We start from the raw sequence: 20,241 nt of genomic DNA, 5'->3' as shown, positions 1-20,241 counted from the left end.
CAACCGCCATAACACAGATGAAGAAGACATTTGTAGACGGTCTCTGCGCTCCGGTCTCGCTGATTTTTCCAGCTTTACCACAGTCGCTTTTGCGTTCTCTCGCAAAAGTTCGTTCTTTTTTTTTTTTTTTACCCATCATATTTTTTTTCTCCATGTCCCCTACGGGGCTCCGTACTGGAGAATGCCGTCCTGGGTAATTGCCCATGTGGCCCATAGCTACAACCGCCACTGTTTGGTAACACTTTACAATAAGGTACACAAAATTACAGTAGTTGAGGAACGAAACTACCTAATCCTGACCACTACTCATTAGTTCCTCGGTAACTACCCTAAATTTATGTGCCTTAGTTCCTCAGTAACTACAGTACTTCATTAGTTGCTCAGTAACTAGTCTAAATTTATGTGCCTTAGTTATTAGTTCCTCAGCGACTACTCTATTTTTGTGTATCTTACTGTAAAGTGTTAGCTGAGGTTTTTTCCATTTCGGCTGCTTTGTTTCTTATAATTATGACTTTCTCAATATTTTGACTTTTTCTGCAACCTAATTTTCCAAACATTACAACGTTTTGTTTCTCATACCATGACTTTTTCAATTTTATGCTACTAAAATGAGGTTATTTTTCGTCATATCGTAACATTATTCTCCTAAAATGACTCTTTTTTTGTTAGACTACAATTTAGTGGACATTCATTTATCACCGTCGAGTCTGGAAGCAATTAGCCACGATAAACGAGGCATTAATGTGATGTGTCATTATGTAATGTTGGTGACTAATTCAGCTGTGAAAATATGCACGGCTGCATTAAAAAAAAAATATTCACAGCATTAAAAAACAGCGTAATAGAACACAGCTTTATTTATTGAAACAGTCTCGACTGATAACATCAGCATACAAAGAGGTGATGGTGATAGTGAGGTTACAAAAGAAATTGTCATGTCTACAAGATGGGGGGGCCGGGTGGGGGGACTGACAAACAAGCACATGCCAGAGGAAAATCTCCTGGGAATCATTTTGACAGTGGCGGGGTATTTTTTGCATTTATTTTGTACAAAAAATAAATTAATGAAATCTTTCAAGTTTACAGGAATATCTATTTGTTTAATATCACACATACTTGCTGATAATCCTACGTGTTACCAACTTCAGCATTTTGTGTTCAAACATTTAGAAGGGTATGGGCAGACGAAAAGCAGGCGCACTCGGGATTAGTAGGCCGGGAATTTAAAAAAAAAAAGAGATTAATTGTGAGATGAAAGATTACAAAAGTGAGCTGGGGTGAACACATTCAAAAAAATCCTGAATGTTCAACGTGGAGCGGCAAGACGGTTGTTAGGATCGCATGGCCTGAGCGTTAGCACGAGACAGCCCTCGAGGTCCTTGGGCAGCTCCTCGTTTGTAACCTTGTTGATAGCCCTCCTGCAAAACACACACACACACACACACACACACACACACACACACACACACACACACACACACACCTTGTTCATCCAAAACAAGGCTAATGCCTGGACTGGACAGGTTATTCGATGGAACCTTTTTGTTTTGTTATATGTCCGGACTACAATGACAATAAAGCTTTTTCATTCCAGTAGATAACATCTAAAAAAAACAAAATGAAATGGGTGCATTTTGTTAATCACTGTAGTGCAGGGGTGTCCAAACGTTTTTCCAGTGAGAGCCACAGTGAAAAATGAAAGGATGCAACTTTGCCACTTTGATATTTTGCAAAGACATGCTAAGAAGTTATATACGGTATATTTCAAGAAAAAACTGCATGTCAGCTTTGTCATATAAGTGGAAAAAGTATATTATTACTTTCAACTTCACTCTTTGCTCTTTTTCCCCAATCTAGCTGTTTTTTTATATTTCAAATGTTTCAACTTTCTTAAATCTCTAGTATTTTGACTTTATTCCCATATTCTAACTTAATTTTCCAAAAATGACAAGCTAAACAAGCTAAAACTCAACTCTGAAGCCCCCAACGTCACTTCCTGCCCGCCCCACATTCTGCTCCCCTACAAGTCTTTAATGGCTTATTTTCTGTGATTATGTGTACTATATTGGGTAATACTAGTGTGAAGGTGACTATAGGGGTGTTATTTCATGTTTAGAGGGCTCTAAATAATGTTAAAAACATATTTACAAGACCGTGAACACATTTTCTATGCAATAACTAGGAAAAGGTGGAGGGAGCCACCTGCTGTGCCTTAGCAAGGTGCACTGTATTCGGACACATGCTCCGAGCAGCCGGTGTGACGCCACAGGGGTCTCTGGCTAATCTTTTGCACTTTTCAAACACTGCGGTGCTGGCGTTTCAGGTTGCTGATAAGGTTTCTCTGTGCGCTCGATGGGTTTTTTCCCCGTCATCACGGAGCATTTGGTACAACTAACACGTGAAATGTCTTCCTCATAAAGTGAATGTTTGTTTTGTTTACAATTGAGCTCAGGGGAAGTTACGACAGGCCGTTAACATCACAGGCAGGAGAAAAAAGGAGCGCTTGATTTGCTCACCTGAATAGTATCTCACCTCATTGGAGCATTTTTTTAAATTGCCGGCTATCTGAGCTTTTTTTTAACGTTATCAGATTTATCGGTATGACGTCGTAATTCCCTCATATCGGTCCGATAATTATTAGTCCGACAATTATTGTGTACCCCTAAAATAATCCATTTACAAATACGGAATCCTACTTCGCGGAAATTCACTTATTGCGGTCGGTTCATAAACGAGGTGTTACTGTACTTCTTATTACGCTTTCACAAGGAATCCCATCTTCAAAGTTAAATGTTGACATCTGACAATGCTCCTTACCCTCTGGTAGTTGTTTGTGTAGTCCCGGGCCCCCGTGTTGAATTGGCTTTGAGCGTAACCACTGCTGGGAGGGTTAGAAAAGGGAAGGCGGTACCCTTCATATCCCCCTGACGACAAAGACAACAAATAATGAATTGCATCCTTGTTTGGTTCTACTGGTTTGGTTGGTACCTCTAAATCCATTCGAGGAACCCCGGTAACCGTTCATGGTGCCTCTACTGTTCCTGGCTCCGCCCCTCGGCACGGCTCTGTTGTTGTAGAAGGACTGGCCCGCTTGTCCAAAACCTGCACCGGGTGACGAGTCTTCATGCCCAACTGGCGAGGGCATGACCTGGGATTGGGTCTGGAACCCAGCAACAACTGCACAACCACGCATGAGATGACACATTTCAGGGCCTCACGGTCACGGTTCTGGTTGTCGGGTGGAGTTAAAAACGACAAAACCACCATTGCGCCTCGCTCACCTGACTGTAACGTCTCCTGCGGTATGTCCGGCTGGTCCACCGTGTTATCTGACTGAGCGCTGAAACCCTGAGCAAAGCCACCAGAGAACTGGCTGGGCTGCTTCAGCGGGTCTGCATGGCCCGTGGCCGGGGAGGGCGCAGACGTGTTCATGTTAAATACCTACAATGCAAGAAAAACACGCCATCCACATCAAAACCGGCCATGTTCCAAATGTCACTACAATAGAAAAATGTACAATGATGTTCTCATGAGAGTGTCGGTATTCAGGAAGAAAAGGGAGCAAGACAACATGCATGAATGGATGTTCTGGACTGGACTGGCACACAAGGCATTACCGCTTGCACTGACTGGAAGGGTGCAGCATTGACATTGATGCCACCGGCGCGGGTGGCTTTGGAGGCGGGTGGGAAGGCAGAGGACAGGGAGCAAGAGGAGGCAGAGGACTGCTCAGAGGAAAGAGACATTGTAGCCTGCAGAGTCAGGGAGGAAAGGGAATAGCCATTGCGGAGAGAACAGTACACTACACAGTACACAGAAAGTTACACACTACCTGCAGCGCACTTCAACGCAACAATACAGTCGTCCCTCGTTTATTCCAGTTAATTGGTTCCAGACCGGGCCGTGATAAGTGAATTTCAGCAAAGTATGATTCAATATTAATAAATTGGATATTTTCGGAGTTATGGTACAGAAAACCTGTTTACTTAACATAGTAGATACACACACACACTGAACAAAAATAAAAACGCAACAGATGAACTCAAAGATCTAAAACTTTTTCACATACACTTATCACCATTTCAATCTGTGGCATTGTGCTGTGATAAAACTGCACATTTCAGAGTGGCCTTTTATTGTGGGCAGTCTAAGGCACACCTGTGCACTAATCATGGTGTCTAATCAGCATCTTGATATGGCACACCTGTGAGGTGGGATGGATTATCTCAGCAAAGGAGACGTGCTCACTATCACAGTATGACAGATTTGTCAACAATATTTGAGAGAAATGGTGATATTGTGTATGTGGAAAAAGTTTTATCTTTGAGTTCATCTCACAAAAAATGTGTTGCATTTTTTTGTTGAGTGTATATGGACATACAAACACACACGCCACTTTTACCTCCTGGGTTTTTCAAGTGTGCACTGGCTGGATGGCAGTTTTTCAGTGTTGCACTGCTGGTTTTTCATTATTACTGCATACCGGTAGGTTGTTCCTTCTTCATTTGATTTTGTATCATTTCATATTTTTATTACCTGTTTCACCTTTGCATGCATGCCTTTTGTTGGCTCTATATTAAATCGATACTATATTCATCTACAGTCGTCCCTCGCTATATTGCTCCGTCACTCTGTCATGGTTTTTCAAAAATTAATTGACTAAATGATGGCTGTTTCGTAGTTGAACGCGGCCTATTAGTAAAAATATGCATATTTAAGCAAATTTTACTTATTCTTGGCCTAAATTAAGCATTTCCAAGCATAATAATAAATGAACTAACTGAATGAACTAAAATAGAAATAAAAGCAGCAGCAGCATTCTAATTGTGAATGTGGTACTGGAGTACCACTAGGTGTCAGTAACTATTCGGTGAGACAGCCACTAGACTCCTCACTAAGGTTCCCTAGGGAACATATTCCCTGTGACACTGCTCAAGCAGGAGTTTTATTTACATCTTAAATGGCTTATTTACTCTTATTAATGTCTACTATGTCAGGTAATACGAGTGTAAAGCTAGGTACAGTATTTAAAGCGGAAGTAAATGGTGTAAATGACGGAAGTATCCTGTCTAGAAAAAAACAAGGAGCTGCTAACGTGTGAGCCTGTTATCTTATTTGTCTAATATGTTTTATTTTTACTGATTATATCTACTATATAGGGTAATAGAAATGAAAAGGTGACTATAGGGGTGTTATTTCATGTCTTCAGGGCTCTAATAATGTTTAAAGCCGTATTTAGAAGATCGTAAACAGGTTTTCTATGCCATAACTACGAAAGTATTCAATTTATTGACTCCTACTTCACGGAAATTCACTTATCATGGTCACGTCTGGAACCAATTAATAGAGATAAACAAGGGACGTCTGTACATGAAGCTGCTGGAAATGAATTTCTCTTGAGATTAAAAAAATATATTTACCACCTCTTATATTGCATTATTTATTGTTTCTCTTTTCAGGCCACGTTGATCACCACATTGACGACACGAAACTGTGTTATTATGACTGCACTAGATGTATATCTCCTAACAGTGTGGTATTTTCTGCTCTTCTGTTTGGGTGCCTTACCTGTGAGGGTTCCTTTGGTCCTGTCACCGCACCTATTTGAGGAAGCCTGGACTCTGAAAGAGCTGTCAGGAGGACAGAGGGAAGTAAGTGAAATGAATGGACAACCACAGTGTATCCCATCACATCATCTGGATGCTCTCATGCATTCCAGTGCACAGAATAAAAGCAGAAGTCTGTAGTTACGCAACCAAATTGGGAGATTGTTATAGATTACTACATTTCCACCTTCAAAACTAAACAAACAAAAAAAGACATCACCACAATTTTAGTATATGCCATTACAGCTGGTCCTCGTGTTTCGATGTTTCGTGGTTACAAATTAACTCCCCAAAATTTATTTTTAAAACTTTTATTTTGGTCTGTAAACATGAGACTCGCTCAAGAACTATAACTGTACTTTATACAGACCCTTTCCAAAAATTTTGAATGTCATGGAAAAGTTGTTTAATTTCCATAATTCCATTCAAAAAGTTAAACTTTCATAGATTATAGATTCAGGGCCCACAATTTACACGATTTCAAGTGTTTATTTGTTTATTTTTACGTAATTTGGGCTTCCAGCTCATAAAACCCACGAAAACAGGAATTCACAAAATTTGAATACTGTGAAGAAATCACCATTTACTTCTCAGTTTTTGCAGGAAAAAAAGAAAGAAATTAGGATCACATCAAATCGATCAAAATATGGTACTTTCAAAACGATATGTCAATCTTCAATGCTTGGTTGGGAATCCCTTTGCCTTAATCATTGCCTCGATGCCACGTGGCATTGAAGCAATCAGCCTGTGGCATTGCCTGGGAGTTATGGAAGCCCACATTTCCTTGATGCTTGCTGTCAGCTCTTCTTTGTTGTTGGGTCTGGTGCCCCTCATTTTCCTCTTGAGAATACCCCATAGATTCTCAATGGGGTTTATGTCCGGTGAGTTGGCTGGCCAGTCAAGCACTGTGATGGCATGGGCATCAAACCAGGTTTTGGTGCTTGTGGCGGTATGGGCAGGGGCCAGGTCCTGCTGGAAGATGAAATCTGCATCTCCATACAGATCCTCAGCAGAAGGAATCATGAAGTCCTCTAAAACATTCTGGTAGACTGTTGCGGTGACCTTGGATTTAAGAAAGCAGAGTTTACCAACACCTGCACCGGACATTGCACCCCAAATCATGACGGACTGTGGATATTTCACTCTGGACCTCAGGCAGCTTGGGTTCTGTTCCTCACCCGTCTTCCTCCAAACCCTTGGACCTTGATTCCTAAATGAAAGGCACACTTTACTTTCATCGGAAAAGAGGACCTTGGACCACTGGCCAACAGTCCAGTCCTTCTTCTCCTTGGCCCAGTGGAGACGCTTCCTACGTTGGCTCAGGTTCAGAAGTGGCTTGACCCGAGGAACCCGACAGTTGTAGCCCATCTCCCGGATGCGTCTGAATGTGGTGGTTTTTGAAGCTGTGACTCCCGCCTCATTCCACTCTTTCTGGATCTCTGCCAGATTCTTGAATCTTCCCTGTTTGATAATCCGCTGAAGCCCACGGTCATCTCTTTTGCTGGTGCATCTTCTCCTGCCACATTTTGCCCTTCCTCTAGACTTTCCATTGATATGCTTGGACACAGCACTCTGAACAACCAGCCTCCTTAGCTATGAACTTTTGTGGCTTACCCATCCTATGGAGGGTATCAATGATGGTCTTCTGGCCAGTTGTCATGTCTGCAGTCTTCCCATATTGAACCCAAATGAGACAATTGAACCAAACTGAAGCAATTTAATGACACCCGGGGAAGCCTGTGCAGGTGATTTGAGTTTAGTAGATGACTAGTGTGTGACAGTTTAAAACATTCATGCCCTGCAAAATTTGGGCTGATTTCTTCACAGTATTTTTTGAATTCCTGTTTTCGTGGGTTTAATGAGCTGGAAGCCCAAATTATGTAAAAATAAACAAATAAATACTTGAAATCATTTAAATTGTGGGCCCTGAATCTATAATCTATGAAAGTTTAACTTTTTGAATGGAATTATGGAAATTAAACAACTTTTCCATGACATTCTAATTTTTTGGAAAGGGTCTGTATGTCCTGCTGTTGGCTTTTTTGTTGTTTCTTTTCATTTCTAAAAATGTCAACATAGTTCTGAAATATTTTGAAATTTTCTTTTTGTAATATTATGACTTTATTCCCATGATATTTCCATTTTATTCACATCTTAAGTTTTTCCCCCTATCCTAACTTTCCAAAGGTGACAACTTTGCTTGTTTCTCATAATATTACGACTTAAAAAAAAAATATTTCAACTTTATACTACTAAAATGACTTTTTATTGCAAATATTTTTACCTTATTCTTGTAAAATTTTTTCAATTATTTTATTTATTTATTTTTTTTTACAATTTTTTTCAACTATTTCAACTTTCATCTTGTAAATTTCTTCTCATAATTATGACAGTATTCCCATATTTTGGCTTTATTCTTATCACGTTATAACTTTTTCTGCAACCTAATTTTCCAAAAATTACAACTCTGTTGTTTTGTTTCTCTCTACTATTTTTGATCTTATTTTTCCTCACATTACTGCATTATTCTTGTAAAATTCTGACTTTTTCTTGTTAGATTACAACTTTTTTCTCTTAATATTTCGACTTTATTCTTGTAAAATTACTGTTGATTATTCCTTTTCTTCTTGTTAAATTATATTTTTGGAATGTGCCGTGGGTCAATAAAGAAAAAGCTGTGGGCTGCACATGGTCCCCGGGCCGTACTTTGGACACCCCTGATTTAGGTAGAAGTTCCGACTTACATCAGTCTAGGAATGAAACTCGTTCGTAACCCAAGGACCACGTGTATTGCCAAAGAAATGAATGCATTAATGATGCGTTAAATAACATTTAACACAGCCGCTATTGTTAAGATTAGTTCCTGTAGGTTGGAGAAATAGGATGCGATGCAGCATGAAATAGTTCCATTGACAAGAATAAAGTTTTATGTTGCTGCTGTGATCAGAGTTACTGCATAGAGTCTTATGCAGTTTGGTTCCTCTGAGCTCAAATGTGAGCGCTGAAAATAAAAAAGACCTACTAATTTGTGTAACATTTACTTTCATGCATTATTTGAAGTCGCACCAACTGAATATGCTTGTTTTACCAGAAAATTAACAAAATGCTGGTATCCACGACTCACATATTGTATTAAAACAACAAAATTGTCCATCTGCATTTTGTATTTCAGAATGCATTTCTTTCTAGTGTGTCTCACTGGAAATCTGGATGAAAACCAGGCTGTTGTGGTTGTTGGTGCAGGAAAGTGTACTCACATGAAGCACAGGCCATCTGTTGTAGGTCTACAGTCTGGACAGGCTTCATGGGCTGGGCGGACACAATAGCCGGGTCGAGGGCCTGGCCATCAAACTCCAACATTGAGTCCTGGGAAACCATGAACATTGGTAACAGCAGTGTAAAAAAAAAAAAAAAAAAAGTTATTTGTTAAAGTTTATAGACGTACAGCAATAAGATGGTTGCAGAGGAACACATTCCATTTCATCCCATCCAATTCTTACTTACCTGACATCAGGGGTGTGCAAACCTTTTCCATCGAGGGCCTCAGTGAAAAATATATTTTGTAAAGCAACACAGAGATATGCTAAGAAGTTATACTGTATATATTTTAAGAAAATACTGCATCTCAGCTTTGTCATATAGGCAAAAAAGACTATTAGTATCAACTTCACTCTTTGCTCCCCTCCATTTATTTTTTACATTTTCTGAATATTTAAACTTTCTTCTTAAATAATCTTCGTATTGTAATATTATGACTTTAGTCCCATATTAGTATAATGTATAAATATATGCTAAATGCATTTTGTGTGTTATAACATTACCACATTTATACATAATGTAGCTAGGAATACAAGGGACTAAACATTTTATAGAACAATGTAGCTGCTTTCAAAACATGCAATATATCAAATGAGAACTAAATACATTACTTGGAACATTTTCAAAATGATTTGAATGAAGACATTAACTTGTGAATGTATGAGTCCCTGGAAATCCTGCATGGGAGTATGAAATGGGATGCTGTGTATACCTGCATTTCACTTTAAAACGCTGTACAATCATAGATAATGGTAGAAATGTGAATTACCAGCAACTTATACGACGTTAAAGCGCTGTAATACGCTCTGTAAAACTTGCGTGAAAACTAGAATGTTCTCCTTGACGGGCCCTGACAGCGTGACACTGAAGTGTAGTGTTATATTGTTTTACTAAGTCACAGCTTACCATGGTGTACAAAAATGCTGTTTCTTTTTGTGTTTAAGTAGTGTCTCTTCCTACAGCTGACTGACGGAGCGGCAGAGGGAGAGCGCTGCTCTGTGTTTGAGGGGGAGGGGCCAGGTACAGGCAGCAAGCAGACAGACACACAGGGAAGGAGCGACTGCATCTCAGCGCAGCAAAAAAAAAAAGTTATATATCGGCTACATTTTCACCGATATTGATTAATCGGTGATAGGTCATAAACGGCCCGGGCTCTAACTGTGACCAGCACTACTCAACACAAAACACTTTTTGTTTCTCCTCACCTGCATAAAGTTATATGTCCCTTGCATCTGGGCCATGAGATCTTGCACTACCTGCTTCCTGACTACGGGGTCAGTAGGCGGGGAGGGATTGACATTGTTCACAGCGACAATTGGTTCTGGAGCCAGTTGGGCGGGGGGCTGGAGCTGGAGGGAATTCACCATCTTTGAAAAGGAGTACACTAACTATTAGCCACACCCTACAGAACAAATAGGATGCTGCACGTATGATAGACAATCATACCTGTACGTCCACTGACCACTCCTCCACTTGTTCTGAGTCTGTACTGCTGTAAGTGCTTTCCGGGATGAACTGTCTGTTAACAAACTACAAAATAAAAAAGGATAGATCAATGATTTAAAAACTCAGTTGAGCTGGTGTTGCCCTGATGCAGTGCAGTGGCAGTCAAGTCTCACCTCTGTGGTTTCCACTTTCACTATCTCGGGATGATTTTCAGTAACTGTTCCTTCTAAGAAGAAGAAATCATGTAGTTAGTTGGCTTCCATGCTTCCGCATTTGCACCGACATATTGTAATGTAGTCAAATTTACCAGGTTCGGATGGTTGCTCCTCCACATTAGAGTCCGCTGCCACCGCCGTTTGCTTTTCCTGCTCCTCCCCCTCCTCCTCACATGTTCCATTGTGACCACTTGGCGCTCGGTCAAAGTAGCCGCTTTGTAGCAACTTGTCCAGAGTGTCCTTCAGAGACTTATCTGGAACAATGATGGCGTGTCATTTTATTTTGGACTGAAGAACGCATCTTAGAATATTGTTCGTACATTGTCTTGATAATCAGGTCAGACCTTTGCTTTATTAGCCACTAAATACGTGAGTCACTTAACTCTTTCACTGCCAAAGACGTCTATTGACACCTTTTCAAAAGGTAATGTTGACTGCCAAAGACGTCTATTGACGTCTTTTGCTTTTTTCGCGGGACCTACAGATCAAGTCTTATTCATCTTGTGTGTGAATTTCTGACTTGTAGGCAATGTATTTCTGTCCCAGCAGGGGGCAACAGTTCTCTTTTCCTCCAAATGGCAGACAGATTGTCTATGAAGAAGATGAATTGTTGGTTGAGAGAGGAAATTGCGAAACAAGAAAGGATAAACAAGAAATCGAGCGAAGACATAAAATACAGGCAGCTAACACTCACAGAGCTTGTCTGGCGGTGGATCTGCCTTTAGTAGTGACGCGATCGCGAAAGATAGAGGTGACATGGGTGATGTAGGTGACGTAGACACAAATGCAGTTGACAATGGCAGCCGAAGCAACAAGCCAGTGATTAGCGTTGCTGAGCCATGTGGCGCGGCACCGGAGTCTGACACCGGAAGCAGTTCAGAGTCGGGTGACTCGGAACCCGACCCTGATTTTTCTGACGAGTGTTTTTTGGTCAAAATCAGGTGTTTTTGCTGAAACTATGCTATGTTCTGCCACCAATATCTAAAGACCCAAAAAGGCTAGAAACAAACTTTTTTTTTCTGATGGAAGAAGAGAGTCTAAAGTTTCTTTAGGCAGTTTCAATGTTTATGTAGTCCTAAAACTCAATATTCCGTGGGTCTTGAAAGTTCAGCAAAAATGCCCAAAAACTCTGGCAGTATGGATCTCTCTGCTCTGATCATGGCTGGCAGTCAATGGGTTAATAATTTCTTGTGTCCAACCAAGTAGGTTGATTGATCACTAAAATTCTAACAAAATTTGAACTTTGAGAATGTTTGACAATATTTAAACTAGAGAGAAATGTGAGAAAATGTTAATGCCTGTCTGAGAAAAGTGTATAATGTTAATGGTGAGGAGTTTTACCGCCTTAAAACATATACTGTATAATTGTAAAAAAAAAAAAAAAAAAAAGTTGGCTGCTTTGCAGATTTTACTTATTGTGGGCTATATTGGGAATCCCACGATAAACGAGGGAACAAATCAAATCATTGCAAGTCACTGGTATTATTATCGATATCATATATAGCAATATCGGCCCTGTATTTACTTAGTATTGGGTCCACCCCCATACTACACACATCTTGAGACACCCGACAGAGAGAAGCAATGAAAATGCTCACATGAAGTTCCTGCCACAGCCTTGTCCCTGCCCTCCAGCAGCTCCCACAAGTGTAGCGAGGCCTCTTCGTATTGTTCAGTCAACCTGGAAGTCAGGAAACCATTAACTTACTACAGTGCTGGTTGCCATGGGCCACTACCGACTCGCCATAAACGAATACAGTAAACCGAGGGGTGTCCTAACTTTTGAGAAAAATTAAAGGAATCAAGGGCTACTTTGATATTTTGTAAAGCAACACGTAGATGTGCTAAGAAGTTTTATTTATTTATATATATTTCAAGAAAAAAAATGCATCTCAGCTTTGTGATAATAGGTGAAAAAGAGTATAATTAGTATCAACTTCACTCTTGGCTACCCCCCCCCCCCAATATTTGCTGTTTAAAATTTTCCAAATAGTTACACTTTCTTCTTAAATAATCTTCAGAAATTTTCTTTCCGTAATATTATGACTTTATTCCCATAATATTATTACTTTTCCCCAACCTAATATTCCAAAAATTACAACTTTATATTGTTTCGTTTCTCATAATATTACAACTTGCAAATAAAGTCTTCAACATTCGAACTTTATGCTACTTAAATGACTTTTTTTTTTTTTTACAGTTTATTCTTGTAAAATTGCACTTATGTCTCTTAATATTTTGGCTTTATTCTAAAAGTACAGCTAATTTTATAAAAAAACATATATTTATATATTTCAACTTTCTTCTTATATAATCTTGATAAATTTTCTTTTCCTCATATTATCACTTGATTCACAGAATATTTTGACTTTATTCCTGTAATATAACTTTTTAAACAACTAAAAATTACAATTTTTTTGTTTCTCATAATATTACAACTTGTAAATAAACTTTTTTCGTTAACATTTCAATTCTATGCCACTAAAATGACATTATTTCCACCTTAATATTACGAGTTTATTCTTGTAAAATTACAGCTCTTTTGACTTTATTCTTGTAACATTGGAACTTTTTCGGCAACCTATTTTTCAAAAGTTTGTATCTCATTATATTACAACTTTGGAGAAAAAAAAATTATTCTTGAAAAATGACTGCTGATTTTTCTCGTTTTCTTGTTAAATTAAAATTATATTGTTCAAATGTGCCGTGGACCCCCCCCCCCCCCCCCCCCCCCCCCCCCCCCCCCCAAAACAAAAAAACAAAAAAAGCCGCGGGCTGCTCTTTGGACACCCCTGCAGTACATACAATACTGTACCTTACGTCACAGTTGCGATCTGGTCCAACAAGTTTGTAGAACTCATCGAGGGATGCGAGGTCGGCATCCGTGAGCAGGGAGGCACCGGAGGCATCGGGCCGTTTGAGGTCCTGCCTGACATTTTCATCGCCCAACTGGTCCAGTAAGAACTGCAGCTCCAAAACCGTTTTCAGCCGCAGTTGTTCCATTTCCTCTCGCTGCAGCTGTTCTCGCCTCGCCGTTTTCTTCACCGTCTTCTGGATCTAAATACACACAGTCCAACATGTTTGTGGGTGATATGGCCGACGGCATGTAAAAACAAAAACAAAACGATAAAATAAAAAATTGTCAAATGGATTGTATTGCGCTGGTATGACGTAACACACTCGTGATAACAGCTTTCACCATCTAGCCCCTACACCTGCAAAGGAAACGCAAACCAGATCCTGCTTTACTGCCGAGTATCGGCGAGCTGAGCTAAGTGTAAAACCTGGTGGAAGACATTGAATGCACAGCAGTTTTGAACAAAATTATTTCCTTGGACCCACCTCCTGGCCCAGAGTCAGGAAGCTCTTCTGCAGTTCTCGAGCAAACTCAATGTTGTTGAGGATCTCCTGGTACTTTGACAAGGCCTCCTTCAGGGACATCAGGGAAAAGACATTGACTTTTGATCGAATGAATCAGATAAATGTTTCATCAGGGAAGTATGTGGGCTTTGGAAAAAAATATAACATTTTGAACATGACAAATGAAACGAGGCTACAGCAGACACAGCAATAAAAGCAGACCTCATGTACATACCAGCTGATCCTGGTTCAGTCTTTCGCCTTTATCCTTCTTTGCTTGATAGTCATCCAACTTGGACTGGGAAGAAATGTGCAAAATACAACTGAAATGTAAGACTTAATAGGGCACAACAAAACAGAGTAATATTCATACAGATACACAAACTATATACAGTAAATCCCTGTAAATTCGCAATGCAGCGGTCAGGGCCCCACAGATTTTTGGTCCAAAACAAAATATTTTTCCGCAAACACATAATTTACCCTAAGCCAGTAATAATTTATATATATATGTGATAATACAGGTAAAATGTACAACACACCACTTTAAAAAAAGCCCACAATTTTCACTTTTTACATTTATGTTTCACTGAATGTTTTGTTTTTTATAAATCAAGCGTTGAGATTTCGCACTTTGTTCTACAGTCCTTGAACGCACTGGCTACACCGTGACTCCAATTCCATCTGAATAGCCAGGGGCTGTTTTTTTTTAATTTTTTTTATTGTCCATCAGCACATTCTAATCATATAATTTAACAAGCAAACTAAAAAAAACAGGAGCAAAAGTGGAAAAATGATCACAACAATGAAGTCAAAATATTTAGAGGAAAAAAGTTGTACTTTTACAAGAATAACGTCATATGAAGAATAACATCATTTTAGTAGCATCAAGTTGAAATGCAGTAATACCTCTGTTAGCGTCCACCCTAGTTAGCACGTTTTTCGGGTAACAACGTTTTTGCTAAAATTTTGCCTTGGCTTGCGTTCGCCCGCTTGTTTAGCGTCCAAAATACCATCCGGTTTATTTACGCCGCCATCTTGAATCAAGCGCACAAGACGAAATCTTGCGATACTTGCATGTAAAAGTGCAATGCAATGTGGTGCCACGGGCGCCATTTTAGGTTGTTTATAATGTAGAGAGATACACAACGTAACAAACACAGGGACCGCACAAAAGAGAAAGGCGATGGATCGTACCGAGACAAGTGTGCGCGATAGGGATGTCCTGATCCACATTTTTTGGCTTCTGATACTATTTTTTTTATCGTCTTGCATATCCGATCCTATCCTTTAATTATTTTTTTAAAATAAGCTTTTGTTACAAACATGAATTTGTGGAATTGAATTGGTTATGATAATAGTCCTTCAAAGCATTAAAATTAATGCAACCAAAGTATTGCTGAATTGACTTTTTATTACACAGCATGACCAACAATATTGTTTGGCTTTTGTAGCAAACCTCTGTGAGTCAGGTCCCTAATCCAATAAAAGTCCATCCAATAAAAGACAAAATTGGAAAAAAACAGCCGTGCAAAATACTTTTAGGGTAGGACTAATCATTTGACAGGATTAAAGATCAATTTGTCGTGTGATTTAGGATATATGACTTTTTTTTTTTTTTTTTTTTACAAACGCTCTTCAACGCAATGGGAATTTATTGACGGTCCCTAGTATAAACAACCAGCGGTTAGAGCAGCACTGCAGTCCGGGCACAGTGAGGGGGAACTACCGCTGTAGCTAAGGAGCCGAATAGCCAACGTGAAAGTAACTTCACCACGGTACACCGTGGACATGTCTGCATGGTGGTGTTGCGTTTTCTTCTTGCGGGTGGCGAGAATCGAGTGGCAACCAGCTTTGAGGCACATTACCGCACCTACCATGTTGGTGTGTGGCCCAGAGTTAGAAACATTATACGGCAACCGGATTGGCCCAATCAAACACAACAATGAATAGTTGTCGTTTATGGAACTTGAGCAGAAATAGAAAAACTGCTGTTTTTTTTTTTTTTACAAGAAAATAATAATATCGGTAGGCGAATATTATCGGGCATCCCTAGAATAAAGTCATATTTCGAAAAGAACATTTGCAGGGGATATTTAAAAACAAAAAGTTTAAATATTTGGAACATAAAAAAAAAAACAACTGCAAAAATGGGGAAAAAAGCAAAGTGTGGAGTTGATATTAATAATAGGGTTTTTCATCTATATGACAAAGCTGAGATGCAGTTTGTTTTCTTGAAATATATATAACTTGTTAGCATATCTACATTTCAAAATATCAAAGTGGCTCTTGCATCTTTTCTTTTTTCACTATGTGGCCCTTAAAAAATGAATGGAAAACCATTGATTAGTGTTGAGAAGCTATACATTTTTATACTTAAAATGTGTTTAATATGTGTGTGAGGCATACATATGGATCAAACTGGGATTGTGTGCTAGTGAATAATGGCAACTGAAGAGAGAAAGGGAGGGTTCTGGAGCTGAATCTAATCTAATAAATTACAAACATCACTTTTACTGCAAAGGTTGATCCGAAATTGGAGGAGAAAGTCAACGTCAAGCTAGCAACAAGGTTTGGAGAGGTAGGAGCGAGCCGTGTGTCCAAAATACATTTTTATGGACGTGTCAATTACTTTTTTGCCATTCGCTGGTGGCCGTAACTCCCACAAAAAGCAGGGATAGACTGCATAAACGTTTCAAATGTTTGGAGTTTGGAATGTACTTTTCCACCATCAAAGTACTCATACCACAAAACCCTGGACACCTTCCCTAAACACCCTTAGGTTACCTTCTTTAGCCACAGGACAGATGCAAATGATTAGAGCCACTTCTCAGTATGATGTAGCGCAGTTCCACACCACCAAGGCAGAATTATTCATACATATCTTGTCTTCAATCTCTGCACATGTTGTCAAAATGTGCCGGGTGGTACACATACAACGGTGGTGACCTTACCTTTTTTTTCTCCATGTTGCGAACTTTCTTGTCAATCACGCCAAGAACCTGCTTCATGGTCTCCGACTGACTTCCGTTTCCAAGCTCTGGAATGGCAGACTGGACAGCATTGTTGCCAACCGTTGCTGAAGGCATCTAAAGTAAGAGTTGGTGGTGGGTTAGTCAAGTATACGTACGTTCAAACTATTTTTTTGATTTTTGCCGTTGAGGCTCATCTGTAATCCAGGTGTTGATTACAGTGGCCGAAAGGGGTAAAATGTGCAGCAACATCCCAACGCTCCAAACAGAGAAATGTTCCAAAACCAAAAACGCAGAAACACCATAAAACACATGAAACAAGAATGCTGCATTCCTTTTAATGCACATTTTCATTGCGCCAACTTTCTTCTGGGCATCCCGCTCATGTCTTTAAAGACACAGATCCCTCAGGTTTGGCGACCGTTGGGGTTTGTGTGCGTTTTTGGCATTTGCAACAATTTTCTTTTGCATTCGTTTTTGATCTTGCAGCAGTTATGAGATTGTAGAATTTTTATACACAGCACTTTTGCCGTTGCATGAGTTTTATGGTGTTGGTCTGTATCTGATTGTTTGGATCATTTCGGTGTTTGGAGCATTTGCCCCGTCGTCCACTGTACTTGCTGCCGTAGTACGAATTATCACCTACTAGGGGTGTCACGAGACACTCAGTTCACGAGACGAGACAATATACGAGGTTGGGTCTACGAGAAAAAGACAAAATGACATTTTAACATTACTTTTAAGAAAAGTACATTGAAAACACTAAAAGGGTAGCATGGATCTCAGGGTCAGGGATGAAATCCTGACCCAAGTGGAAGAGTTTAATACCTCGGCATCTTGTTTAGGCGGATTGGTGCGGTGCCTGCATTGATGCCGACTCTGCATCTGTCCGTTGTGGTGAAGAGGGAGCTGAGCCAAAAGGCAAAGCTCTCAATTTACCTGTCAATCTACAGTCCTACCCTCACCTATGGTCGTGAGCGTTGGGAGTAGTGACCGAAAGGACAAGATGGCGGATACAAGCGGACAAAATTTGTTTTCTCCGTAGTGTGGCTGGGCTCTTTCTTAGAGAAAAAGTGAGAAGCACTTTGATCTGGGAGGAACTCAGAGTAGAACCGCTGCTTCTCCGCATTGAGAGGAACCCTGGTCACGATGCCTTCCTGGGGATGTGTTCAGGGCATGTCCAACCAGTAGGAGGCCTCCGGGAAGACCCACGACAAGTTGGAGAGACTATGTCGCTCAACTGGCCTGGGAACACCTCGGGATCCACCAGGAGGAGCTGGACAAAGTAGCCGGGGAGAGAGAAGTTTGGGGTTCCTTGCTTAGGCTGCGACCCTTCCTCCGATAAGCGGAAGAAGATGGATAGAAGGACACTAAAACATTTTTTTTAATATGACAATATATTGCATCTACTCTCTACTAATTTAATGTATAATACTTCTGCACACTGTATGTACTGTATGTACGCTGCCTACCCTGCCTGCACCCACCAAGAGAAAGAGACCATATGACTGACAAAAGGGCTCACTCTGTTCATGCCATTGCTCTATGTAAGAAAGGCACCAAGGTGATGAAAGCAATGCACAGTGTGAAACCTCTTCCTGCCTGTTTGGAGGCAAGAGACAAGGAAAACAGACACACATGCACATGGCATCATATAAAGGCCGGCAAAACTATCGAGTTAATTTTAATTTATTTTGTTAATCAATTTATTTATTAACATGCCCATGAGACTTTTTTTCTGAACGAAAAATCATTTCACGTTTTAATCTCGCGAGATCTTGTCACACTCCTATCGTCTAGAGACGTAAAGCTAAAAAACCAACCAAACAAACATCGAGCTTCTATCCACTGTGTGGAACGATTATTTTGCTGCATGTTGTACTGTTTTAAAACAATAGCTGGCCGAGTATGAACAACTTAGCAAACGTGGGTGACTCGTTAAAAGAATAGCAACAGAAGCTAACACTGTAGCATTTCAAGCAAATTCGTAAAAGTGAAAACAGCAAGGATGTTTTAAGAGGGTGAAATAATGTTACGTAACGGCTGCTAATTGAACACCATGATCTTACTCTTAGATTCACTTAGCTAACTCTTAGATTGACTTGGCTACTCGAGAGCATTTGACTGAAATCGAAGCAGTCTGCTATCGTTAAATACGATACCGTCATACTATTTAATAAGCAGTCAGTACTCCTCCATGCCCATTGTTAGCTTCTAGGCTAGCCCCTTAATTAACGTTCTACGCCTATTTTCCCGAGTTGACCATATGTCAGTTACCTCACATACATGTGTATAAACGGATACTTTACAGTTTACAAACGACATATCTCGATGACTACAAATGCGGAAAAACAAAAGGCGATGATTGGATGCTGCGACCGCTCGTTTTGTGCTGCCGTCTGAACTGAACACGACAAAAGGGGATTTTGTACTTACTGCCATTCCATGATTGTAAGACAAATGACACACCTTTATACTCTTTGTCTTCAAAGAGATTTCCGTAGACGGGATTAACGGCAGTTGTGTCGGTAAAATATGGAAGCTTTCACTTTCTGTGGTATTTTTCCAAAAAGATGCTCTGGCGTACACACAAACCGGCTGAGGAGCAACTGCTGAGCTAGGAGAGGCTACAAGGACCCCTCTTTGGTGGCCTCAATATTGCCTGATGCGATTCATTTGCTAGCGTATCAAATACGAGACCAATCTTATTAATTCATTGACGTATATATACATACATACATCTGTACATGTTATGGTAATTCCCCAAACATAAAACCAAATGAGTCTAGCAATTCCCAAGCTCTATGTTGGTTAAAAGAATTACTCAAAATAATAGTGTGTCACGATGTGATCAATATTTACATTAACGTGTCCAAAATCCAGGCCGGGGCGATTTGTGGGCCTCAGTATTCTAAAAATCTAATTAAACAAGAAAACAAAACAACAACAACAACAAATATGGTGAAAAGGGCGTAAATTAATAATAAAAACACACACACACACACACACACACACACACACACACACACACATATATATATATATATATATATATATAAAACGTTTTATCCCGTTTTCAAAATGTAAAAAATCAAAATGGCCTCCGGTTGCTTTGATTTTTTTCTTTAGATTTTTTTTTATTATTATCCTCTATGGAAGAAACTTAAGACACCCCTGCTCTACATCAGAGTGGCTATGAAAAAATACCTGTTTTGTTTGGGATTGCTAACATGCTATTTCATAACGAAAACAAATCTAATTCTGTACATTTAAACAAACATCACACCCATTTTTTAAATTGTTGGATTACTTCCGTCTTTGAAT

General features: G+C 39.7%; 1 protein-coding gene across 3 annotated transcripts; it reads right to left on the bottom strand.

Annotated features, from left to right (window-relative positions):
- Positions 1 to 826: 826 nt before the first annotated feature.
- On the bottom strand, positions 827 to 19,546 carry LOC129178732 (caprin-1-like). Of its 3 annotated transcripts, XM_054771233.1 has the most exons (18): positions 17,746 to 19,311; positions 17,564 to 17,618; positions 16,900 to 17,034; positions 14,181 to 14,243; positions 13,928 to 14,014; positions 13,401 to 13,642; positions 12,184 to 12,266; positions 10,678 to 10,839; positions 10,544 to 10,596; positions 10,371 to 10,454; positions 10,130 to 10,291; positions 8,864 to 8,972; positions 5,569 to 5,630; positions 3,618 to 3,752; positions 3,282 to 3,441; positions 2,989 to 3,177; positions 2,818 to 2,924; positions 827 to 1,418 (listed from the first exon to the last, which is right to left on the bottom strand). In XM_054771233.1, exons 3-18 carry the CDS (start codon positions 17,032 to 17,034, stop codon positions 1,332 to 1,334), a joined length of 1,920 nt encoding a protein of 639 aa, XP_054627208.1. In that variant the 5' UTR covers positions 17,564 to 17,618; positions 17,746 to 19,311; the 3' UTR covers positions 827 to 1,331. The 3 variants fall into 3 exon arrangements, with proteins under 3 accessions (XP_054627208.1, XP_054627207.1, XP_054627209.1); XM_054771232.1 differs by lacking the exons at positions 17,564 to 17,618; positions 17,746 to 19,311 and adding an exon at positions 19,387 to 19,546 and having other exon boundaries at positions 828 to 1,418; XM_054771234.1 differs by lacking the exons at positions 3,618 to 3,752; positions 17,564 to 17,618; positions 17,746 to 19,311 and adding an exon at positions 19,387 to 19,546 and having other exon boundaries at positions 829 to 1,418.
- Between the last annotated feature and the right edge of the window lie 695 nt (positions 19,547 to 20,241).

The sequence above is a fragment of the Dunckerocampus dactyliophorus genome, chromosome 3, assembly GCF_027744805.1.
Source record: "Dunckerocampus dactyliophorus isolate RoL2022-P2 chromosome 3, RoL_Ddac_1.1, whole genome shotgun sequence".
NCBI classification, from domain to species: domain Eukaryota; kingdom Metazoa; phylum Chordata; class Actinopteri; order Syngnathiformes; family Syngnathidae; genus Dunckerocampus; species Dunckerocampus dactyliophorus.
This window is presented reverse-complemented; position numbering and strand designations above follow the sequence as displayed.